This window comes from Coregonus lavaretus, assembly GCF_964263955.1.
Source record: "Coregonus lavaretus genome assembly, chromosome: 15".
Taxonomy (NCBI): Eukaryota; Metazoa; Chordata; class Actinopteri; order Salmoniformes; family Salmonidae; genus Coregonus; species Coregonus lavaretus.
In genome coordinates, this window is record NC_140002.1 from 41,600,890 (window position 1) to 41,627,846 (window position 26,957).

Below are 26,957 nucleotides of genomic sequence, written 5' to 3' on the forward strand. Positions count from 1 at the left end.
CTACTGTAGGACTTTTTACATTCTAAAGGACAATTATCAAGGTGTCACAATTACATTTTGGCCAAGGAAATATTTGGTAGAATGACATGTACATTATAGCAACATCGCCGGTCAAGGTTTTATTTGTCCTCTGACTATGTGGGTCTGCAACAGCCTTACACAGGATCCAATAGTTGTGCAAATTATTGTTTTGTCCTATCTAGCCTAAATTATGAAGTCACAAAGATGATGTAGTTCACTCAAATGTATTGTCATTAAATGTATTGATTTAAGAAATATATTTTATATGTCATCTTGTGAAGATGATAGCAGGCTTTAGCTATTTCATAATTTGGTTGTTGCACTTTTCTTGACAAAGTTTCTGTTGAGCAACAACAAAATATTTGTAATCACGATTAGCTTACATACCTTTTGTAAAATTTAAGAGTCCCTCTGTCATTATAAATTGAAATATTGAGACAACGCCAAATGGTTTATGGTTTATGGTTTACTAAACTTTTAATACAACACCGTAGTCATCACGGTTCACTCTTGCTATTAGCCTAAATCACGTTGCTATTATTTTCTGAAACAGAAAAAAAACAACGAGCTTCTGGCTTGTTGCTTCATTCTTGTGAAATGGCTGGCTTTCTTAACTAGTTCACTGTTATTAATCTATGGGTCAAGTTTATAAAGACCTTATATTTTCAGGTTGGCAGTTTGCGTCTACCCCTTCTGGATTAACAACAAACAAAACCTTTGTTTCCTGAATGACAAATACTTTATAAATACTTCGTATAAGTGTGTGTGTGAGTGTGTTTCACATTTTCTCTATCTCTGATGCAATGTGTAAGCTTTTGTAGCTAGTTACAGAAGCTGGATGAGAAGCTGGCCAGCAGGCCATTGGCACCGAAGTAAATTGAGTTTCCATCTGCCAGCATATATATTATTAAGAGGTCAAAGGTTATAAGCGCTAACAAGATACAGTCATATTGTAACTCTTTTATACAACATACCCGTCTTCAGAAGTCTGTGTTGGGTTTGGCTTTGGAGTGTGGTATGGTGTAAAGCAATGACAGAATGCTTTGTATGTAAAATCTATGACTGGTTTTTCAAAGATTCTTTATTACATCCTATAGTACAAGTGATTATACTGTTTCTCTTGAATTATATATTTTTCTTCCTTTTTTTCTCCTTCCAAATTTGGCAGTTGCCATGGACACCTGCCGTGCCAAAATAATAAGACTGCAATTGTGCAAATATCTGCTTCAGGGTTAAAGCATTTTAAAGACGGTCACATGAGTGGTCAAATGGTTCATTATCTGAACACGAAACACACTAAAATGCATATCAAAAGGCAACCAACCATGAGATTCATACAGCATCCTGATATTGACTGCTTTTACAAGTACTGTTTGTAGGCCTACTGCAAGATGAACTTGATCAATGGTTTGAGAATAATTGATGGTTGATCCTCAACTTTGTTTTGAGTTCCTGTCTTGATTAATGTTAAGATATTCAAGATACTTGAGTTATTTGTACAGATGTAGGATCTTAATTTGAGCCAGTTTGCTACAGCAGGAACATAATCTGGCAGCAACCAGAAATGTGAATTAGTATGTGGATTATAATTAATGGACATATTTGTAGGTGTTGATACATTTTTCATAAGGGAAAATCCCGTCTAAAATTTCTTCAGAAGCCTTTTTAAACCTCAAATCCATTACAAGTTTGAAATTGTTCTCCTGCAACAGGGTGATCAAATTAAGATCCTACATCTGTAAGTATTTATGATAAACCTCATGAAGGCAAAGTAAATCATGCTAGGAATTAAGTAGAAAGGTTGTTGGCTGGGAGTTCATGACATGCAATGATTTAGGTGAGCAAGTTGTTCAGCAATTGTTTTTTTCTGTAGTTAGTTAGACATGCTTATGCTTGCGTCACTCATGATTGTTATGTCATTGCGTGTTTTCAGGTAGCCCTTGATTGCATTGTTTAAGAGAATAAGACCTTGTATAGAAGATTTCCATGGTGTTTCCATGGTTTTGGTAAAACTCAGACCGAATCTATGTGCTTTTAAAGGGAGAGTTTGCTACAATATATTACGTAATCATTTTAGTATTTTCAATATTTTCCATCAGGTCTGTACTTTCATCTTGTATTTCTTGCAAAGAGGTAACATTTACATTGGTCACTGTTGGAAAAAAAACAGATTGTCCAATCCACCATTACTGTGTATGGTTAAACTGTAATTACAGAAAATTATTAAGCAATGCAGACTTATCTGCTTCAGGGTGAAATTTAAAGTTATGAAGTCGTTCATACGACTTGGTTGTGTTCAAGTGATTTTGATGTCTGAACGATTCTGGATCAATGAGATTGGCAATAACTGTGAGTTAGCGCTATCTAGCTGAAGTTGGTTAATGAATTGGCTAGTTACCATAAAATGTCACAACTGGTAAACTTGGGGCACAAAGATGATACCAGAGTCTCCCACTTGTATTTCCGGCTTGGAAACTCACGTGAACAGTTTTTCAATGTCAGACTGGTATTTTTGATAATTCCAATAGCACTTGAATGCAGCAATATATCCATCGCAAGTAAAAACATTCAAACGTAATGTACAGCAGCCCTGTTCACTTACCTCATGTAGCTAGGTCTAATAGTCTTTGTGCAGGGAATTAGAATTAGTCGGATCCAATAGTGGGGTATGCAAAGGTACAAGTTGATCATAGGAAGAACGCTTTTTATTTTACCTTTATTTAACTAGGCAAGTCAGTTAAGAACAAATTCTTATTTACAATGACGGCCTACACCGGCCAAACCCAGATGACGCTGGGCCAATTGTGCGCCGCCCTATGGGACTCCCAATCACGGCCGGTTGTGATGTTGCCTGGAATTGAACCAGGGGGTCTGTAGTGACGCCTCAAGCACTGAGATGCAGTGCCTTAGACCGCTGCGCCACTCGGGAACTTACGTCCACTTTGAGTTTGAGTAGCAAGTCACATTGGCTACACTGCCCCCTGGTGGGACTTCAAGTGTTACGTCACTACAGAAGTCTTTTGAGGCCATTGAAACAAACTAGTCTTTACTTTTGTTATCTCAAGATCACGGGAAACTGTGTCATGTTCTGGTCACATCATACAGTTCTCGTAATCTCAAGAAACGTCTTGTGTGTCTACGTCGAAGTCACACTCATTACTAAGACGCTGGACTGTTAGCATTTCCCATAGGAAAACATGTCCAGATAGCTACAATAATGCAATCGACAAAGAAAAACAGCCTTAGCAAAGCATCTGCGTATGTGCACAGGGGTTCCCCCCGCGCTGAAAATGTTACTTTCCTCACAACGATGGTATTGGAATATGACAAACCCTATCTAAATGTTTGGCAATGTTTGATCGAAGGACTAGCTCTATGAGCTCACCCACCATCCCCCGCCCCGCTGCTGATCTCCTGGTATACCACAATGCAACAGTTTTTCTCATTACGGCTAATGCTAATGAGTGGAGTCTATTGGTTTCAAATCAAATGTTATTTGTCACATGCGCCGAATACAACAGGTGTAGACCTTACAGTGAAATGCTTACTTACAAGCCCTAAACCAACAATGCAGTTTACACCCTATTTGGCTACCTTGCATACTTACATAACTCAGCAAGTCTCAGAAGGTTCACAAAGAAGGCATATATACAGAACCATGTTTTGTCATGTTGAACATTTTTCAATAAACTTAAGGACAATGGTTGAATGGACTACAGCACACTGTGTGTAGGCTACTTGCAAATAAGCATTTATTTTAAGTGCAACCTTAGTCACACAGTGTAAGTTGTAGTCCATTCAACCATTCTACCTATCATAAAATGTTCCCATTATATTTCCAGCTCATTCTGGAGAAAAAATGTTTAGCAATGCAGGCTACAGTTATGTCACAACCAAATGGGAACTTTATGGCAACATCCACTCTAATGTATTTGTTATAGATTGTTGCGTAACGTTCTCAGTAGTGCTTTCATAACATTTCTGAGATGGTATGGCAATAGCGTTCTACAGTTCCTAACCTAACATTTTGTTGTAAATATACTGGAACCACAATTAGTAATTTCAACAGCCTGACCCTGACACTTCGTTTGTTAATCTGAGGGATGGACTAGGGAAATGTAACCACTGTCAAATTCATAGATATGGATTCAAGGACTGACAGTATTAATGATAATTGTAGACCATTTTTGAAGCTATACATTGTTGGCAAAGACTCAAATTACCTCAAAACATTAACAATGGAGAGAATTTAGATTAGAACATTGCCTAACCCTGAAGAATCCTGTTTTTGTTGGGAGGGCAATGTTTATCATCTCATTTATAATTGATCAACTCATTCTCATGTGTTGAGTGATGGTATTGCTTTGCCTGTAGTATCTGCACATACCAATTACTGTACCTTTATAAACATGCCCATCGTGTATGTTTCAGCTTCGTTAAGTCCAACACATGTTTTGAGGAAAAACTAGTAAGGAATGTAGATAACTCAGCACATCACATCATGATAATGTGACCTTTTTTGGAGGGATTTGTATATATTTGTAGCAGTGTGTAGGTGTTTTGTTAATGTTGTTTTCAAACGTGATGGATTTTCTGCCAACAGAGTTCATAAGCAGACTAAAGGTAAATCTATTAAAACCTGAGATTGATCTTCCAGTCATTCTACTAAAGAGTGTTTGTGCATTTTGCATAATTTTCATGTTTATACTTGAAAGCACAAGGGTTTGATTTTGAAACAACTGTAATAAGAGATGTAGTACTGTATATTGCTCATTAATTTAATTACCCAACAGAATGTTGTTGGGAGAGAACTGAACAATCAATTGCCCAATAATTTATTCAGATCAGAGTGGCATTTGCAGTATTGTTCCGTTTACCTTCGGTTTTTTATGCAGTGAGTCCAGATGTGGTATACATTTTGGTGAATGTATGTGCAATGTAGCTCCTTACAGTGAATTAATTGATGTGACTTTTGTGTATTTGGTTATTGAAGTTTGCCACTCATGACATTTGTGCCTATAATTATTTAATCTGGTCAAAATTATTTTTTTTTGCAATTTCCTCAGTGTGCAAATACCATACAATTGTTGAAAGCCGACCCATTTCCTTATGCTTTATTTTCGGCAGTATGAATTACATCGTGATGAAATGGTTGAACCAGATTGATAGTATTCAGGTGCAACAACAAAAGGAAGCAAAACACTGCATGCTGCATTAATGGCTGTTTGCTATTAACAGTAAATAGAATCAGAATAGGTCTGAATATCCTTCTGAATGGTACAGTATGTACAGTATGCGCAACATAATCCACATCACAGATTATTCATCACCCAAGGAAACAAATGGGTTGGTTCATTTCCATTAAAATCCCTCGCCCCGCCCCCCTCTAGGCTCAAATGTATCAAGGAGAAAATATATGCTTGTTGTGTGTATTGAAGTAAATTTGCATATTCAAGATGTATATTATTCACGTCTGACATCGTTTCCTTTCACAAACCCGCCTCTCATCTCTGTCCTCAACCCCATCCCCCACCCCCACCTTTTAATTTTCCCCCTAGATTAAACTGATTTCCAAATTCGGCGCAGTATTCTTCATGAGGTTGCCAACTAATTAAGGCAGCTCTGATGAACCTGAAGTCAGACTGGTGATGCTGCTCTCTTCCCTTCTCTCTGCCTTTTCTTCCTGTGGTCTTTGTTGTGGCAGCAGGGCATGGCACTGGCAGTCTGGAGCATTGTGTCTGATTTCTAGCAGACGAACTGACCTCTGGGGACTTATTGACAGCTAACTCTACAGAGAGAGACACAGTGCAGTGCAGGGAGAGCGATATAGAGAAAGGGAGAGCTGTGGAAAGGCTTGGGGAAGATCAATCTCAGACAAATAAATGCATTTTTGTTTTTAAGAAAGAACATAATATTTCCCAAGTATAGTTTGATTCCCTCTGAACGGGGACGAAAAGAAAAATGCTACAGATTTTGGCAGAGGCATAAGGAGTGAAAGAAAATGGCTGCCTCCAAAAAGGATCTAATTAATTTTGAAGGATCATCAGCCCCTTTCGTCCAAGGCAGGGGAGGGAGGAGGGAAGGAGGGAGAGATACAGACCCCTGGACTGATTAGCATTCACTGCAGGTAGAAGCTGGCTGCTGCTCACCCACCGTGTCACAGCTAAAATGGAATCACTGTTGTGAGTGACAGTCTGGGCAGCTGAAGCCTGCTTCCATCAGTCTGCTCCTTTGTTGCCAGTATTCACCTCACTTCACCCCTCAGGCAGGTGGCTTTACATGTCTAGATTGCAACTGAAGCCAGGGAGGAAATGTATATGCTTGTGTTGTCTAAATCTAGCCATGCAGGGGCCTTTGTCATCAGGTCACCATAGAATGTCACTAACCACACTATTACACCTGCATTGGCTGGCTTATTGTAAACTAGTGTAATTTCCCTCTTGATTTGTGACACTTTTCAAAAGCACTATGGTGAGAATAGAAAAAGGCCCCTTTATGTGCTTTCAAATGTTTTCCTCAAGTTAAAAGTGAGTGATTGAGAGAATGATTGAGTGAGAGAGTGAGTGTATACTGTGTGTATGTGTGTGCTTGCGTGCGTGATGATATGTACATTGCATGACACTCCTTAACATATAATGTAGTAGTGTACTTGAATTCAAATTCATAGGGAGATATTTACCACAAAAGTATCTCATAGTAGGAATAGGAAGGTCTGACGTTTAGTCGGTGTTGGGCAATGGGTGTACTGTATAGGCAATTTGAGAGGGCAAACAATGACTACTGTCCTGGCAAGTGTGCTTACACATGAAACTTTATCAGGGGTCTGCAAGTGTAGCTGCTGGGACCTTATTGTGTTGTATGGATTATTAGGGGTTACTAGACAATTGAGGGTGTCCTATTGGTATTGGTGTGTTTCAGCTGTTGCCATGTATCACTCAAAATCTTTTCAGCTGCATAGCAATGGCTTCAGACTTGATTCATGGCTTCAGACTTGATTCATGGCTTCAGAATTGGTTCATGGCATCATTGGAAGGTATTTTGCTAAGTTTTGCAGTCCCTTTATCAAAATAGTATGGATGCCATGAGAGAATCATCAACATCTTAGCTGTGATTTTAACACAACAATGGCCATAATGTGTCTGTGAGCAATTGAACTGTGATGTCATTTCTAGGTGGCTTAGTTGGCGAGGCTAACCAAAGATTGTTTCCTTTGAGCTGTTTGACCTAAAACCCTGAGATTTGGTACAAAGCAATGGCTTGTTATGGAACCATGGTGCCATTTTGTCCAACATAGAAAACAAACAACACATGCTCACAGCTTTATTTACTGTGCCACAAACTATAATTCAGTAAGACAATGGAGATAAACATCATTCATGTTGTGTCACGTGATGCTGTATGTCAATCTTATGTAGTGTAACCACCACAGGTATTTGGTTGTTAGGAAACAGGTTAATGAGGTCCACATGTATTCAGTGAAGTAATCTTTTCAAGGAAATGAAGCTTACTATCTCACCAATATACAAAAATGATCAAAAATGACTCTCTTCTGAAAAAAAGGTGCTATCTAGGACCTGAAAGGGTTCTTCAGCTGTTCCCATAGGATAACAGGATAGCCCTTTGAAGAACCCGTTTTGGTTCCAGGTAGAACCCTTTTGGTTTCAGGAAGAACCCTTTTGGGTTCCATGTAGAACCCTTTACACAGAAGGTTCTACATGGAACCCAAAAAAGTTATACCTGGAACCAAAACGGGTTCTCCTATGGGGACAACCGAAGAAGCCTTTTTAAAACCTTTTTTCGTGTAACTAGTCAGGCATTACATTGTGTTCTCTTAGTTTATGATATTTTACTGTATGTCAATTTCATTGTTTTTCCAAAGGTTGTCTTTGACTGCTGCTGTGCATCTACAAATCAGTGTTTAATTATGTTAATCTGGCTGGTCTGCCAGGGGCATAGGCCTACTAATACAATGGAAAGTATGCAAGGATAAATAAAGCCCTTTTTAGAAAAATAAATATCTCAGCTCAGAGCAGACTGGGCAAGATAACCAAAAACAGAAAATAAATCTGATGAAAAGATAAATTACATAAAGTATTTATGGAGACAATTCTGTATTCATTGTCGTCACATGTTATGTCTTTTTTTCTGTTGCAGTCATGAACTTAATGTAATACAAGTTGTGTAACTTGATGCCAGTACATTTTCCCAGTCAAATATTTGTAAGGATTTTTGGCTCCTTAGAAATATTAAAACTGTTGTTGGTTACCCCAATACCCCTCTACTAAAGTTTAAGGTTTAATCAAGCTCTGGGCTTAACATGATATTCCTACTGTATACTGAATGATCATATTCATGAAGACCATTCAGCAAATAGATTGTAATAGATATGGACAGAAATACTATTACATTTTTTTAATGGGAAGACATTAACACATTTGGCTGAGTTGATGAGAATACAGTGCCTTGCAAAAGTATTCATCCCCCATGGCGTTTTTCCTATTTTGTTGCATTACAACATGTCATTTAAATTGATTTTTATTTGGATTTCATGTAATGGACATACACAAAATAGTCCAAATTGGTGAAGTGAAATGGAAAAAAAACAACTTGTTTCAAAGAATTTGAACAAATAAATAACAGAAAACTGGTGCGTGCATATGTATTCACCCCCTTTGCTATGAAGCCCCTAAATAAGATCTGGTGCAACCAATTACCTTCAGAAGTCACATAATTAGTTAAATAAAGTCCACATGTGTGACATCTAAGTGTCACATGATCTCAGTATATATACACCTGTTCTGAAAGGCCCCAGAGTCTGCAACACCACTAAGCAAGAGGCACCACAAAGCAAGCGGCACCATGAAGACCAAGGAGCTCTCCAAACAGGTCAAGGACAAAGTTGTGGAGAAGTACAGATCAGGGTTGGGTTATAAAAAAATATCAGAAACCTTGAACATCCCACGGAGCACCATTAAATCCATTATTAAAAAATGGAAAGAATATGGCACCACAACAAACCTGCCAAGAGAGGGCCGCCTACCAAAACTCACGGACCGGGCAAGGAGGGCATTAGTCAGAGAGGCAACAAAGAGACCAAAGATAACCCTGATGGAGCTGCAAAGCTCCACAGCGGAGATTGGAGTATCTGTCCATAAGACCACTTTAAGCCGTACACTCCACAGAGCTGAACTTTACGGAAGAGTGGCCAGAAAAAAGCCATTGCTTAAAGAAAAAAATAAGCAAACACGTTTGGTGTTCGCCAAAAGGCATGTGGGAGACTCCCCAAACATATGGAAGAAGGTTATGAACGCTCAAGTTTTCTTTTTTTTCTTTTTTTTCACCCCAAAAAATATTTTGCATCTTCAAAGTGGTAGGCATGTTGTGTAAATCAAATGATACAAACCCCCCAAAAATCAATTTTAATTCCAGGTTGTAAGGCAACAAAATAATAAAAATTCCAAGGGGGTGAATACTTTCGCAAGCCACTGTACATTTGTTTGTGTTGTACTATAAGTATTGTCCTATCAGTCACAGCATCTACATGAGAAAACCACAACAGAATGGTTCAAAGCAAATATGGGTATTTATTTATCCTTTGGCAAACTTCATGATATGATTAGGTTTATTTGAGTTTGAGATATGGACATTTCCTCCATTCTGTGAACAGTACAAACCTGAGGATGCATAAATTGTCCATAGTTGGCCTCTTACAGTTTGTGGTCATGCACATTATTATTGACACCCTTGATAAAGATGAGCAAAAATGACTGTATAAAATAAATAATTAAAATACTGAGCTATATTGTATGCTCAAATGTTTTTCTACTAATACAATTGCTCAGAGAAAGATGTTGTTTAACAAGTAATAAAAAAAGTTCTTAAAACAGTAGGGGTCATATATTTTTTCATGTCACCCAACAAATGTAAATGCCTCGAGTTAGCTAAATGGCATTGGCACTTGGATTGGAACCGGTGCTTTGGTCAGATGACATGAAAATAGAGCTCTTTGGCCACTAACACCAGTGGTGGGTTTGGCATCCAAATGAGAATACATGAGCAGAAATAACCCCATACCTACTGTAAAATATGGTGGTGGATCTTTGGTGTTATAGGGCTATTTTGCTTCCACTGTTCCTGGAGCCCTTGTTAAGGTCAATGGCATCATGAACTTTACCCAGTATGTGGTCATTATAGCCAAAAACCTGGTTGCCTCTGCCAGGAGGCTGAAACTTGGCCGCAAGTGGATCGACAAAGAAATCCTTAATTGGCCACAAAATCGACATTTTGCAATTTACATTTTAGTCTCCGGATTTGAAACCCATTGAAAACCTGTGGTTTGAATTGAAGAGGGCAGTCCATAAGTGCAGACGAAGGATATCAAGGATCTTGAAAGATTCTGTATGGAGGAATAGTCTTAAGATCCCTCCCAATGTGACCAATGTGTTCTCCATTTGAGAAAAAGGCTCAGTGTCGTTATCCTCGCAAGGTGAGCTATTGAAAGGTATGGAAAACAGGGGTGTCAATCATTTTGACCCCTACCTTTTAGTACCTTTTTCTTATTACTTGTTAACTCATCGGAATTGACCTATATGGATAGGGCAAAATTAAAATGTTTCTTACAGAAGAAATATGAAATGTATAACCATGGTAGCAATTGAAAGGGAACAGTTTGGAGATTATGGGAATGATTAGACCAAAGGTGAAGACACAACAGTTCACCTGACACAAGACTGAATCGAAACATTACACTGTTGATTTTATGTGCATTTTACATTTACTGTACTTTTTGACGCATTTGTTGAAAATGAAATCTGAAAATACTCTGGATACATTCAGTAACATGGTAAGAACATTCCTGAAAAATGTGTTGTATGTGCAATATAAGACAAAATAATTGCAAGAGTTTGAGTGAGAGGACTAACTGGTGTCTCCAAATGGCCACACACCTCTCCAAAGTGTGCACATTTCCTAAGTAATCTAAAAAAAGAGTCTTCAACTATAAGGTGCTTTTTTGAGCTCCCCTAGCTGTGCCGTTGAGGAACTAGAGCAAGGACACTTGTAGTTGTTTTGTTTGGAACACAGCCCTGCATTTCCACCATCACACAATTACTGTTGTTGTTTACACAATCCAAAAACGGTCCATTATAAATCGCAATCTGGGTCAGGTGGGCATCATTTGAAAGCTTGTTCTATTGCCAACATGCTAGCTAAGTTATACAATACAATATTTCAGTCTTAAGCTTTCACAATGCAATTCAGGGGAACAGATTTTGGTGTGCATAGAAAGGAGTCATGAGTGCATTCATTTGCGTGTGCCGCTGCAAATTTTCTTCACAATAGACAAACATACGCTAATTCTGTTCAGAATAACCCACGGTATAATACCATGCCATCCTGTAACTGTACATCAAACATAGTAATCATTAACGTTGACACTGTATATGACATGAGTTTTATGATATGGAAATGTGAAGCGCACATTTGGACTTGCTAGGATGACATCAATGCGCTATTTATTTTTAATCCTCAACGTCTAATCTTTCAAACATACATCAAGTCATCTTAATTTAAAGCATTTCCCCCCGCTCAATAAAAAATGTGCAAGGGAGGGATGGGGGCAACTTTTTGTCACGCGCAATGCTCAAGTTCAGAACAGCTGTCATTCAAACCCATACATTGCTGTGAAGCAGAGAGCTCTGACGTCATGTATAGCATGTTACTGTACAGCCACTGCATTCCAATTTAGGCGTTTATCAGTGACCATGCTATTTTCAACCCGTATACAGGGACTAGTGTAAAGGGTTAAACAAAATATATTTCTGAGCAATTGTATTAATATAAATAATTATATATTTTTTTTTGCATACAATATAGCTCAGTATTTCAATTATTTATTTTCTACAGTCATTTTTGCTCATCTTTATCAAGGGTGTCAATACTTTCGGACCCCACTGTATACCTGTGCGGCTTAGAGTCTCTGTAAACCTGAGAATCACATGCTGGGTGTAGCTGAATGCCTTTTTGTGTTTCTCCATGAATGCCTATGTGTTATGGTATATATCATTTGACTGTTACTGATCATAAGCTCTTAATATGGTACGCCATAGTAACAAAATGTTTGCTATTTAAGTATATATATATATATATATATATATATATATATATATATATATAGACACACTACATGACCAAAAGTATGTGTACACCTGCTTGTCGAACATCTCATTCCAAAATCAGAGGCATTAATATGGAGTTGGTCCCGCCCTTTGTTGCTATAACAGCCTCCACTCTTCTGGGAAGGCTTTCCACTAGATGTTGGAACATTGCTGCGGGGACTTGCTTCCATTCAGCCACAAGCATTAGTGAGGTCGGGCACTAATGTTGGGCGATTAGGCCTGGCTCGCAGTTTGCGTTCCAATTAATCCCAAAGGTGTTCGATGGGGTTGAGGTCAGGGCTCTGTGCAGGCCAGTCAAGTTCTTCCACACCGATCTCAACAAACCATTTCTGTATGGACCTCACTTTGTGCCACAGGGGCATTGTCATGCTGAAACAGGAAAGGGCCTTCCCCAAACTGTTGCCACAAAGTTGGAAGCACAGAATCATCTAGAATGTCATTGTATGCTGTAGCATTAAGATTTTCCTTCACTGGAACTAGGGGGCCTAGCCTGAACCATGAAAAACAGCCCCAGACCATTATTCCTCCTCCACCAAATTTTACAGTTGGCACTGTGCATTGGGGAGGTAGCTTTTTCCTGGCATCCGCCAAACCCTGATTTGTCCGTCGGACTGCCAGATGGTGAAGCATGATTCAACACTCCAGAGAACGCGTTTCCACTGCTCCAGAGTCCAATGGCGGCGAGCTTTACCCCACTCCAGCCGATGCTTGGCATTGCGCATGGTGATCTTAGGCTTGTGTGCAGCTGCTCAGCCATGGAAACCCATTTCATGAAGCTCCCAATTAACAGTTCTTGTTCTGACGTTGCTTCGAGTGGGGCGGCAGGTAGCTTAGTGGTTAAGAGCGTTGTGCCAGTAACCGAAAGGTCGCTGGTTCTAATCCCCGAGCCGACTAGGTGAAAAATCTGTCGATGTGCCCTTGAGCAAGGCACTTAACCTTATTGCTCCTGTAAGTCGCTCTGGATAAGAGCGTCTGCTAAATGACCTAAAAAAAATAAAAAAAAATAAAAAATTCGAGAGGCAGTTTGGAACTCGGTAGTGAGTGTTGCAACCTAGGAGCGCTCTGTTCTGTGAGCTTGTGTGGCCTACCACTTTGTGGCTGAGCCATTGTTGCTCCTAGACGTTTCCACTTTACAATAACAGCACTTACAGTTGACCAGGGCAGCTCTAGCAGGGCAGGAATTTGACGAACTGACGTGTTGGAAAGGTGACATCCTATGGCAGTGCCACGTTAAAAGTCACTGAGCTCTTCAGTAAGGCCATTCTACTGCCAATGTTTGTCTATGGAGATTGCATGGCTATGTGCTCGATTTTATACACCTGTCAGCAACGGGTGTGGCTGAAATGGCCGAATCTACTAATTTGAAGGGGTGTCCACATACTTTTGTGTGTATATATATATATAACAGCACAGTGAGTTATAGATACATAGGGACTGGGTAAAACATGGATTTGAAATCACGTTCAGTACTGCCTTGGTACACACACACACACACACACACACACACACACACACACACACACCATCCAGTTGGAGACTTTTGTATTGGAGAACAATCCTTTTGCCATTGTTGCAACCTCTTATTAAATTGATTCTAGCTCCTGTGTCCTCTGTAGGTCCTTTCAAGGCATGCTGTAGACATTTCTGGTCTCTCTAAATGCTTTTCTGATAACTCTATCAGGTTGTGTGCATAACGGTATGTCTATAGCCTTTGACCTTTTATTCAGAACTGAAAAATATGATATGAGGAGATATATCATTGTGAGTAAATCAGACTGAAAGGTGGATAGATCTCCTTTGGCAGTGTGTGGTTCACTGACCAGTAGTTTAGATAACGGCTCAAAAGAGATTGGCTTTGTGACCTTATGATTTCCAACCTTGACATATAATTGGCGGTCAAATGTCCACTAGAGTAAACTGCCTTCAAATTAGTCTAGAAGGTCCACTCACTCTTTACGTTGGAGATTATAACACATCCATTGCATTGCATCCACGTCACCGATTCAAAGTTTCCCACTTGTCTTTTGTAAGTTACGAATACATTTGCTTGCTTCGGTCTCGACGTATCAAGGTTAGATACTTCTTTCTCAGAATGAGCATGTTGATTTAGGAATTCTCTCTTGTTCCCCTAGGGTGGTATTGAAGAGACCACTGTGGCAGAGCGACCTATGATAGAGGCAGCAGAGAGGACGGAAGGTATTGCCTAGCACTGGTCTTTCCTCAGCCACCTCCTCCAGGAACCTGTAGCAGTGTGTCCCGTGCCTCATCACCAGCCTCACACACATCTTCCCAACCAAGCGTCATCTGACTGTGTGAGTATATTTCTGTGGTCAGTCGGTCAGTGCACTCATAGTTAGGCTACACTGGCCACTGTATCTCCAGCAGCATGGGTGTGTTTCTCATTTATTAACAGACATTCAGTATGGTTTTATTAATATATACCAAAGCTGTCCTGCATGTTGCAATCATCAACATTTTCTGTTTCTGATTGTATTAAGCATGATGGCTATAATTTGAGGATGTTTGTTCTCATTATTTTAATTTGTTTTTCCATTTTATTTATTTATATATTTTACGGTCATTTGGTTTCCCAAGAGTTAATAATAGTAAATGGTGTTCATTAGTCCTTCCCTTGGTTTTGATAGAATGTCTTCGATAAAACATTATAGTAAATAGACACATAGATTCAAGGCTTTCATATTCACTGACAGGTGGTCAAATGTAATCACTTGGGAGCTCTCCTTTTGTTGACCTAAAAGCAAGGCATGGGCCATGAATATACATTATCTAGATAGATCTTGATGATCGTGTTTAACATCAAGGGGAGGTGTTTGTTTTTCTGTCACCATGGTTGCATAGTAAAGTAGCCTAATTTCATTGTAGTTTTACTGCTAAGCATATGCTAATTACAAGGGTGCTAGTAGTGAAGAGGGGTCAGGAGCTATATGAATAAACGTGTGTGTGTGATGTACAGTATGTATCCAGAGAGTAAAGCGAGAGGTGCTGTATAATAGCAGTGGTTTTAAGAACCCTTGTTCTCCGGGTGTGGGTTATGTGGATGAATGAAATTATGTAAAACGTATACAGATTGTATGAACAGGTGTTCAGTCTTAAAGAGAAGCCATTCATGTTTTTTGAGGATAGTATAATGAGGCTATTTGCTGGAGGGCTAATGCAAAATAATATTTAGTGATTTGATACAGATTGGTTAATAAAATCTATGATGTTATATTGAGATGAGATGTAATGGTAAAATGGTAGAACACCACATTTAAACCATTCAATGAATCTAGCTTCCATGTGTGGAGTGACAAAGCTATTGGATGCCATTGAATGTCATTGTCATATCCATTCTTGTTAAACTGATCTACAAATGTCAGTGATAAAAGTAAAACATTCAACAAGTCAGTTGAGTATTGTTTTTGTAGCAATTTGTTAATACTACATGTAGATATCCAAGAAGAGCTTCAACAACGCATGAATTGAGAGTAATACTGTAATGCTTGAAATATCATGAAGCCTAGCTGAGCCAATTTGTAGATATGAGTTTATTATTTACAATTTGTGTTCAGGGCAGTCACTACTCCATTTGTGAGTTTGGCTTAAACATTGCCAGACACATTTTAGCAAAGGAGTCGGGCGCAAATACAAACTTAAACACTGCTTAAGCCTAGCTGTGTAACATCCTGAAATTCGGGGGTGTGGTAGTTAGGAAGCACGTCACAGTGCACGCTGAAGGCTGATAAACGAGGCCTAATAGTCTAAACCCACAGCGCCACCTACTGGGGGTTTGGAGTCTCATAGAAAATATATCAGCAGACTTGTAAGACAGGAACAAAACTAATTGGATGGGAACCATCTTGGTTGTTTCGTTCTCTCGATTGCGCTACAGATCCTTTGTCGTGCAGTTTTGTGCAGACATTCATCCAACTACTAACCAGCTAGTTTACCTTGAATGATATGATTGTTTCAATATCAAATGCCAACATCTTATGAAAATAAGATGATCACTGAAATGTGAGGAAAGCACATGGGGTGGATGGAAAAGGTCATATGTTGAAGTGGATTAAATTGGGCATATCTGTGCTAAATATCCTGATTATGTCCCTACAGCAGTGCAGCTGTGTTGCTTCTCAAAATGTATTTGATAATCAATATAATTTTTTTCAAATTAGATGTAGCTCATCGTGTGGCCCACATTTCTAAAGATTGATTCATTATTTAACACATTTAGTGTTTTCTTCTTCTGTGTCCAGGTGACATTTAAAACGTTTAGTGTTTTCTTCTTCTGTGTCCAGGTGACATTTAAAATGTTTAGTGTTTTCTTCTTCTGTTTCCAGGTGACATCAGTTGCAAGGGGATGACCGAGTGCATTCATAACATCAATCTCCACAACTTCAGCAATTCTGTACTTGAGACCCTCAATGAGCAGCGCAACCGCGGGCACTTCTGTGACGTGACTGTTCGGATCCATGGAAGCATGCTGCGAGCCCACCGGTGCGTGCTGGCCGCTGGGAGCCCCTTCTTTCAGGACAAGCTGCTCCTCGGCTACAGTGACATTGAGGTCCCCTCTGTAGTCTCGGTGCAGTCCATCCAGAAGCTGATAGACTTCATGTACAGCGGGGTCCTGCGGGTGTCCCAATCGGAAGCTCTCCAGATCCTCACTGCTGCCAGCATCCTGCAGATCAAGACGGTCATCGATGAGTGCACCCGCATCGTGTCCCAGAATGTGGGCCTGGCCGGGCCAGGGGGGTTCCCTGTCAACCCAGGGGACTCTGGGCAGGAGACGCCCCGGGGCACGCCTGAGTCAGGCACCTCTGGGCCCAGCAGCGATGCAGAGTCAGGGTACATGCAGGCCACGTCCCAGCAGAGCCTTGAGCGTGCCTACACATCGCTGTACTCCTACTCTGGCCTTTCATTGCAGAATGGAACCCGTGAGCGCTCCCACTACGTAACCAGTATGACAACAAGCTACGACCCAGCCCTCAGCACGCAGAAGGACCAGCATGACCCGCCATGGATCACCCGCATCCATGAGAGATCACAGCAGATGGAACGCTTCCTATCCACTCCTGAGACCACCCACTGCCGCAAGCAGCCCCGGCCGGTACGCATACAGACAGGAGGTATTCACATAAAGCAGGAGGCAGAGGACGAGTACAGCAGCTATGGTATGGATGAGTGCACAGAAGACACTGACCACGTTGAGGGTGTGGAGAGTGAACCGAAGGGTGAAAGCTTTGACTCAGGGGTAAGCTCCTCCATCGGTACTGAGCCAGACTCCGTGGATCAGCAGCAGTACCTGGTTGGCTTTGGGAGGGAAGGGGGTGGAGAGGGGCAACAGTGCGAGGGGACCCCAGTGCAGATCGAGGTCAATGACTCCTCCCCAGAGCAGATGCATGAGATGGATGACAGGGGCACATCCCACAACACTAGCGACAGTAACATGTTGCAGCCCCTGCCCAACCCAATCATGGCCCAGTCCCTGCCAAGTGCCCCACTCTACATGTGTCAGGCCGAAACTCACACCAGCAACCTGAGGATGCCGCTCACCATGACCAGCAACACCCAGGTAATGGGCACAGCCGGCAACTCCTACCTGCCCAACCTCTTTGCCACACAGTCGGCCAGCAACAACAAGCCCTTCCTCTTCAGCCTGCCACAGTCCATGGGAGGCCAGCAGCCCCAGTTTGTGGCCGTGCCGCCCCCTAGTATGCCCCCATTCCCTCAGCAGTTGATGGTACAGCAGCATGCAGCGCGGGAACAGCAGCAGGCGGCCCAGATGGGGCAGGGGGAGAAGAAGCCCTATGAGTGCACTCTCTGCACTAAAACCTTTACTGCTAAACAGAACTATGTCAAACACATGTTTGTGCACACTGGTGAGTACACTGGCTCCTTTTACCATTTTGCATGTAACAAACCACTTGCCATGAGTGGTTTGGGGTTGAAATAATTTCCTTATACATTTGCAAACATAAAATACACAAATGCAAAGAATGGTTCTTTAAGTTTAGATGTAGCAATGGATAAATGTGTCTTTTGTTAAATGGCTTGACATATTTAGGCTATTTCTTGATGGATGGCTAAAAACAAAACAACTATTTTACTAGCATAATGAAAATTACACAGGTTTTCTGTGCATGAAAGAAGTATTAATTTTAGGGATTGACATTAAGGGTTCCCCTACTGACCAACCAAGTGAACTTTCTGGTTTCTCCCCTCATTGAATTCATGGCAGTCGGGCAAGTTGAGTCTGCTCTGTGGTTTCCCCATTGGTCAGGTCGATTTTTTAAAACTGAAAACAACCAAACTGCAAATAATTCCAGTAGCCTAAAATGTATATTTTTGGTTCCTCCCCATTGTTTAAGTGAAAGACAAACCATTTCTGGCATTTTATGGCCCTAGCTGTTTACACACAGAAATGCCACGAATTGTATTTCACTTAAACAATGGAGATGAACCAGAAAGACCTGTTTTAGGCTACCTTAATGTCAATCCCTGATTTTGATTCAGCTGAGTGTACAAATTAGTTAAAAGGCTCTGTCACATTGAAAAATGAACTGTGGCTGCCTGCATCATAGCTGATATTCTGTATTTGATTAATACAGTGAGTGATATTTAATGTCCTGTCAATTAAGCTAGTACTGTAAAATATGACACATTGATTACTATTTGTAATTTAGAGTTTTATCAGTGGGTGGTGGTTGGTGCATAAATATTGCAAGGTAAATAAAGGGACGGCAACTACCACTGAGCAGGACGTTGGAAGGGGTTCAAATTCTCCCAGAACCCATAATTGGGCTCTTCATATTCCAGTTAAGAGCAGAATGAAACAGCAATGAATGATGCACATGGTATTTTAAATAGTTTCGAAAATATATTCAAGCTGAGATACCTATTCATAAACTGATGGAGGACGAGTGTGCCCATCAACAATGGCTGCTTGGCAGTGAGGTCAAACTTTCTTAGGGCATTGGGTTTAACTTGTTTTGTGACGGGCACAAACCACGTTAATTTGCAAAACTACATTTTCAAGGCTACATTGGAAGAATTGAGTTGCGCTGTCAATGTCCTTCGTTGTTTAGCAGGGTTTTGTCCGTTTTTGCCTCCCATTTTTCATCCTAATGACTGTGACTTCTGTGTATATTCAGGTGAGAAACCACATCAGTGCAGCATCTGCTGGCGCTCGTTCTCCCTGAAGGATTACCTAATCAAACACATGGTCACTCACACAGGGGTACGTGCCTACCAGTGCAGCATCTGTAACAAACGCTTCACCCAAAAGAGCTCCCTCAACGTCCACATGCGGCTGCACCGTGGAGAGAAGTCCTACGAGTGCTACATCTGCAAGAAGAAGTTCTCTCACAAGACCCTGCTGGAGAGACATATGGCTCTGCACAGCACAGTGGGCGCCATCACGGGGCTGTCGGGAGCAGCAGGCGCCGGTGGCCCTGTCTCCATTCCCATGGCCGTGCCCGAACCCGGCGCCGGAGTTGTGGCCCTCGCCATGCCCGTCAGCGGAGGCGCCGGAATAGGGGGTGGGGTCGGAACAGGAGTGGGTGTGGCTGCGGAAGCAAGCTGCCAAGAAGGGACCACCTATGTGTGCTCCGTCTGCCCTGCCAAGTTCGACCAAATTGAGCACTTCAATGACCACATGCGAATGCACGTCTCCGATGGATAAGTACAAATAGATGCACTTCTTTAAAAAAATTATGAAAAAGAAAAATGGCACTAGATTTTTTTATTTTGGGTCATGAAGAGTAGTAATTAGTATAGACACTGGCACATTAAGTTTCCCAGAAATTTGTTTTGTTTTGTTATTCTAAAAGAAAAACAAGATGGTGGCCTTAAGGCTTTGTAGTTTGATATTGATCCACTGGATGGATCCTTACTACAGGCCTCTAAATGTATGCTTTCCTAAAATACTGATTTATGTGTTGAACACTACCGAAAGGCCTACGAAAGAAACACACACACATACACAAATTCAAACTCACACACCTATATACAGTATAGATATATGTTTGTATGAGTGTATGTGTTCATGTGTGTATGTGTGTACTTGTGCTTGTGTATTTGAATGTGTGCGTGACTGTTTGTGTGTGTGTGCGTGTGCAAACATTGCCATGGAATTTCTAATATGGTAAATGTGATCCCATATTGACCGTTTTGGGCACTATAGGCGTCCAAGCTTACTGTGGTATAATTTTCAAATAAACAAAAAAATATCTGGCTTGGGCTAAAGATTCCCTCTAAAAAATATATTGTTGGTCACAAGTTTGCCTTCTTATGTCGGATAAGAAAAGGAGAGTAATTAATTTGACACTGGGCTTTTATTTATTATTATGGTATCGCAGGATTAAAATGCAGCAGTTGTGGAGGTACAAGTTGATTTTAATAATTGTACTGAAATGTAGCTTCCTGTGAGTGGGTATAGGAATGGTTATTTAGTAAATGTTTTATTGTCCATGCATTTTGATGGTTCAGGTTAAGTTTACGAAATTAGGGTTGTTGATAAGACAGTATTTGAGCAAAAATGTAATATTGTTAGGAGTTTATTTCATTTGCATACACTGCCACTAATATCTTAGAAGACTGTTAAGGCTATAGTTATTAGACCCCTTCCATTTAAAACATGTGAGATAACAGAAGACAGAAGAAGGTTCTTCTTGACTTCATCTGTTTCTAAATAATTGTTTAGTTCAATGAAGAGGAATTTACATGTGCAGTTGTGGCAGGCTTGAGCATGCTACAAGACTTATCATGATTGCTACTCCTCAATTTGCACCAGACTGTTATCAGATGTAGATTACAACATGATTCTTCATTATTACTATTATCATTCAAATTACTAAAAAAAGATATATTATTTGATCATGGAATGGTTTACCAAGGAAGTTTAAGACAGCTGTCAAAAGGATTACCGGTGAATTGAGAATGATTCTATAAACTTGCATTGGACAGAAATATCAACCTATGACCTAAAACTCAGTATACCATGTTCCTAAGAACATGACCCAGCTATTTGAGCAGGTGGAGAAATTAAAATGCACTACTCCTGAAATCTTAGCTCCACCTGGTGGCACAAATGGCATGTCATGTTCGGACATAAAACACAGACAATAGAGACACGGGGCAAAATAATTAACGATAACATATACCCGGTCAAAAATTAGCCTAATTCATAATATACCACAACTTGCAGATGGACTTTCCAGACAATAAGATACATTCCTGTTTTCACGGATACCTAGACACAGTGTGTACAGAATAGATTTGGGAGTAGGGAGAGGGGAGAGGGGATGCCATTCAAGTGTCACATCACTCAAAGGCTCTGCTCTGATATTTGTCTTGTTGTGCTTGCATTTTATCCAAAATAAGACAAACACGTCTGCCTGCAACTGCAATATAAAGATTTTGCTAATTTCTTTGAGTAGACACACCTTTTTAGTTACAATGACGAGATAGTAACTAACCACAATCACAGTACAGTCTGAAAACAATATGTTGTAGATAAAAACAAAGTGCTACTTTGCACATTTTCTTCAAATGCCTGTGCTTAATATTGAATTGTTTTACTTAAGAAATTAAATTCTATGATTTTCATTTTTTCATTTTCTAAAGGAAAAAATATTTCTTTAAAGCTTGATAAGAGGACTGCATTATTTTCTTGCATATATGTTGCACTGCTTAAACCGATAAGTGCACTACTGTTACCAGAGATATTATAGTTTTAGAGAATAATAATCCTTTTTTATTGAATGTTTGGTTGTAGAATTCACGTGTTAGAATAGCTTTGTTCCATTTTTTGATAAGGTAATTCAACGTTTCTTGGCTTTTGTTATTGCTTGCTATTATATGTATTTACTTGTGCTGTGTTTTCGCAAGCATTTATTTTGATTTAAATCCGAACCATCGTGTGAGCTTCTCTCTGTTTTTACCCTTTTAATGTATTATTTTCAGGAGTGAATCCCCTCTAAAAGCAGTTAACGCATTGCATACATTAGAACAGATGCTGAATTTTCATACAAAAGCATTCATGCCAAATGAAATCCCCCAAAAAACAAAAACAATATTTTATAATGTGCGTGGACATAAATGATACACATAAATCATGTGCGTGTTTTAGAAGTTTATTTGGGAATAAGAGGGTGGGTGGGAGATTGTACGCAACTTATTTGCTATATGTAAAGTGTACACAAGTGTGTGTCTCTTGTGTTTGTATGTCTGTGTGAGTGTTTGTGTGTGTTATATAATCAAACTGTTGGTGTCCCAAGTGGGGGTGTAATACCTGAACTGTAGGGCTTCCTTTGCAATATGCAGTGCAGGTACTATGAGACGCAGCTTTTGCTAACCCTCTCGGGCTAATACACACATTTGTTATGCACATTTACGAAGACATCTATTGATCAAATGTTGATACTGGTAAACACGTTGCCCCTATTGGAAGAAGTACATGGCATTTTGTGCCTAGTGCTTTAGTTACCGTCAGCTGGTTGCTAATTGAATAGGCAAGGCGTACCTGAAAATACTCTTCTACCAGCTTCACTGTGTTCTATCTTTGTCTCTTTCAAATGGAAAAACAAGGAAGTGATGAGGACTGTTATTAACATAAATCCCAAAGTTAGGATTTCCTCATATCAGAAACAACGTACCTACTGTATGCATCAGAAAGGGGTCTTCATATTATGTTATAGAGTTTCCATCTGGTCACTGAAATAGCATGTGGTTGTCAAGCGAAGGAAACAATATACACTCCCCTACGTGTTTAATTTGTCTCTATACCCCAGCATATTTTCATACATATCTGTTTTACCGTTTAGAAATTAAAGCACTTTATGTACACTACCATTCAAAGGTTTGGGGTCACAGAAATGTCCTTGTTTACTAAAGAAAAGCAATTTTTTTGTCCATTAAAATAACATCAAATTGATCAGAAATACAGTGTAGACATTGTTAATGTTGTAAATGGCTATTGTAGCTGGAAACGGCAGATTTGTTATGGAATATCTACATAGGCGGACAGAGGCCCATTATCAGCAACCATCAGTCCTTTGTTCCAATGGCACGTTGTGTTTGCTAATCAGCACAACAGTTTTCAGATGTGCTAATATAATTGCAAAATGGTTTTCTAATGATCAATTCGCCTTTTAAAATGATAAACTTAGATTAGCAAACACAACATGCCATTGGAAGGTGTCATAAGTATTTGGACAAAGTCACTTATTTTTATTTTATTTTTCCTTTATTTAACTAGGCAAGTCAGTTAAGAACAAATTCTTATTTACAATGACGGCCTACACCGGCCAAACCCGGACGACGCTGGGCCAATTGTGCACCGCTCTATGGGACTCCCAATCACGGCCGGTTGTGATACAGCCTGGAATCGAACCAGGGGTCTGTAGTGACGCCTCCAGCACTGAGATGCAGTGCCTTAGACCGCTGCGCCACTCGGGAGCCCAGTGTGTTACATTTAGTCAAAAGTTTTGTATTTGGTCCCATATTCCTAGCACGCAATGAGTACATCAAGCTTGTGACTACAAACTTGTTGGATGAATTTGCAGTTTGAATTGGTTTGTGTTTTGGATTATGTTGTGCCCAATAGAAATTAATGGTACATAATGTATGGTGTCATATTGGAGTCACTTTTATTGTAAATTAGAATATAATATTTCTGAACACTTATAAATTAAGGTGGATGCTACCATGATTATGGATAATTATGAATGAATCGTGAATAATGATGAGTGATAAAGTTAGAGACATAAATATCATACCCCCCCAAAAAGTTTTTTACCTATTGGTAATGGTGAGAGGTTAGCATGTTTTGGGGGATATTTGTGCATCTGTACATTAATGTAGAAGTGTTCAGAAACATATTATTTTTTTATTTACAATAAAAGTGACTCCATAAGTGAATTTGTCCAATACTTATGTCACCTTCAAATGGGGGGACTAGATATATAAAGTGCTTTAGTTTCTAAACGGTAAAACAGATATGTACTGTATGAAAATACTTTCAATTAAAAGGTGACATTTGATCTCAAATCCAATATTAAACGTTTTAGCTTCACTGTCCAAATAAATATGTACAGTTGAAGTCGGAAGTTTACACTCCACAAATTTCTTGTTAACAAACTATAGTTTTGGCAAGTCGGTTAGGACATCTACTTTGTGCATAACACAAGTAATTTTTCCAACAATTGTTTATAGACAGATTATTTCACTTATAATTCACTGTATCACAATTCCAGTGGGTCAGAAGTTTACATACACTAAGTTGACTGTGCCTTGAAACAGCTTGGGAAATTCCAGAAAATGATGTCATGGCTTTAGAAGCTTCTGATAGGCTAATTGACATAATTTGAGTCAATTGGAGGTGTACCTGTGGATGTATTTCAAGGCCTACCTTCAAACTCAGTGCCTCTTTGCTTGACATCATGGGAAAATCAAAAGAAATCAGCCAAGACCTCAGAAGAATTATTGTAGACCTCCACAAGTCTGGTTCATCCTTGGGAGCAATTTCCAAATGCCTGAAGGTACCATGTTCATCTGTACAAACAATAGTACGCAAGGATAAACACCATGGGACCACGCAGCCGTCATACCGCTCAGGAAGGAGACGCATTCTGTCTCCTAGAGATGAATGTACTTTGGTGCGAAAAGTGCAAATCAATCCCAGAACAACAGCAAAGGACATTGTGAAGATGCTGGAGGAAACAGGTACAAATGTATCTATATCCACAGTAAAACGAGTCCTATATCGACATAACCTGAAAGGCCGCTCAGCAAGGAAGAGGCCACTGCTCCAAAACCGCCATAAAAAAGCCAGACTACGGTTTGCAACTGCACATGGGGACAAAGATCATACTTTTTGGAGAAATGTCCTCTGGTCTGATGAATCAAAAATAGAACTGTTTGGCCATAATGACCATCGTTATGTTTGGAGGAAAAAGGGGGTACCTTGCAAGCCGAAGAACACCATCCCAACCGTGAAGCACGGGTGTGGCAGCATCATGCTGTGGGGATGCTTTGCTGCAGGAGGGACTGGTGCTCTTCACAAAATAGATGGCATCATGAGGAAGGACAATTATGTGGATATATTGAAGCAACATCTCAAGAGATCAGTCAGAAAGTTACATCTTGGTCGCAAATGGGTCTTCCAAATGGACAATGACCCCAAGCATACTTCCAAAGTTGTGGCAAAATGGCTTAAGGACAACAAAGTCAAGGTATTGGAGTGGCCATCACAAAGCCCTGACCTCAATTCTATAGAAAATATGTGGGCAGAACTGAAAAAGCGTGGGTGAGCAAGGAGGCCTACAAACCTGACTCAGTTACACCAGCTCTGTCAGGAGGAATGGGCCAAAATTCCCCCAACTTATTGTGGGAAGCTTGTGGAAGGCTACCCGAAACGTTTGACCCAAGTTAAACAATTTTAAAGGCAATGCTACCAAATACTAATTGAGTGTATGTAAACTTCTGACCCACTGGGAATGTAATGAAAGAAATAAAAGCTGAAATAAATAATTCTCTCTACTATTATTCTGACATTTCACATTCTTAAAATAAAGTGGTGATCCTAACTGACCTAAGACAGGGAATTTGTACTAGGATTAAATGTCAGGAATTGAAATGTATTTGGCTAAGGTGTATGTAAACTTCCGACTTCAACTGTAGGTGACTTGTGATTGGCCAGCAGTTTGTTATCCTCTGCTGCTGAGGTCTCTACGGGGAACATAAGCCTATACATGCTTCTACTCTGTAGCTTCTATTGCTACACTAAGACAAGGGACACTGTATGGCTGCGTACAATGTTAACTTTGTCTCTATTCTTGCAGCACTCTCTGTAGTCTTATGTTTGAGGAGGCAAAGTCCTTAACAGAGGTCTACCGTATGTAAGGAACTGCTGAGATCTATTTTAATCACATTTTATTGCTCTGGCATACAGTTGTTGTTGGTGGTAATGTTCAGGGTCGTAACCAGGGTCTGAGTTTTAGTGAGGTCCGGACTGTTTTAAGAAAGTTGAAGCTCATTTACTGCATTTCGATACAATTTAAAAACTTTAAAATGCTATTTGGAGAACAGAAAAAGTGACCCCAGCAATTATCAAATTGGTTGCTGTAGCTTCATTCACCTCAGTCGATCTACAAACACATAGCCTATTAGCTATACAATTAGCCGCTACACATGAACTCAGAATCAGGATTAAAAACTATAATTTAATACGTACAGAGGGATCTGTTGGCAGAAAAGGTATCTCATTAACAAAAAGTAAACAAATGAGTTTGCTTTACAGAACAATTGTTTTTGCAGTTTTACAGCTAATTTCCTGCAATTCCCCATATTTTGCCATGACTAATTCCATGTTAATGATATCTGAGTGAGAGTGACTAACAAAATCAATTGTGGCCCCCTAGAGTGCCATGCTTGCCCAGTCGGTAATTCGGCCATGATTACTACAAGTTTAGATAGCTGACTAACTAGACTAATTTACCAATCTAAAAATGTTTTACTGCAATGGGCTAATTGAGTGACTGTCAGTGAGTGACCTATAACAACAGGAAAACTGCTGATGCACAACTAAGTTTCGAAATTGCACCTTGTGTATTCTACTATTCTAACTCTCAACAGTAAGTTTAGACCCTGACTGAGTTCCATATATATATATATAATCGTTCTATTTTTTTTTTTACCTCTGTGTCCTACTATGTAGTTACATCCCTGGTGGTGTTGTTGTCTGCTCTATGGAATAGTATA

General features: G+C 39.9%; 1 protein-coding gene across 1 annotated transcript in view; it reads left to right on the top strand.

Moving 5' to 3' along the window:
- Positions 1–21,036, top strand: part of LOC311142787 (zinc finger and BTB domain-containing protein 20-like) — a 33,985-nt gene extending 12,949 nt beyond the window's left edge. The window contains exons 3-5 of the mRNA XM_084178462.1: positions 14,330–14,509; positions 16,538–18,076; positions 19,349–21,036. Coding sequence (XP_084034588.1) covers positions 16,558–18,076; positions 19,349–19,878 — 2,049 coding nt within the window. The 5' untranslated portion in view covers positions 14,330–14,509; positions 16,538–16,557 and the 3' untranslated portion in view covers positions 19,879–21,036. The remainder of the gene's footprint in view (positions 1–14,329; positions 14,510–16,537; positions 18,077–19,348) is intronic.
- The last annotated feature ends 5,921 nt before the right edge of the window (positions 21,037–26,957 follow it).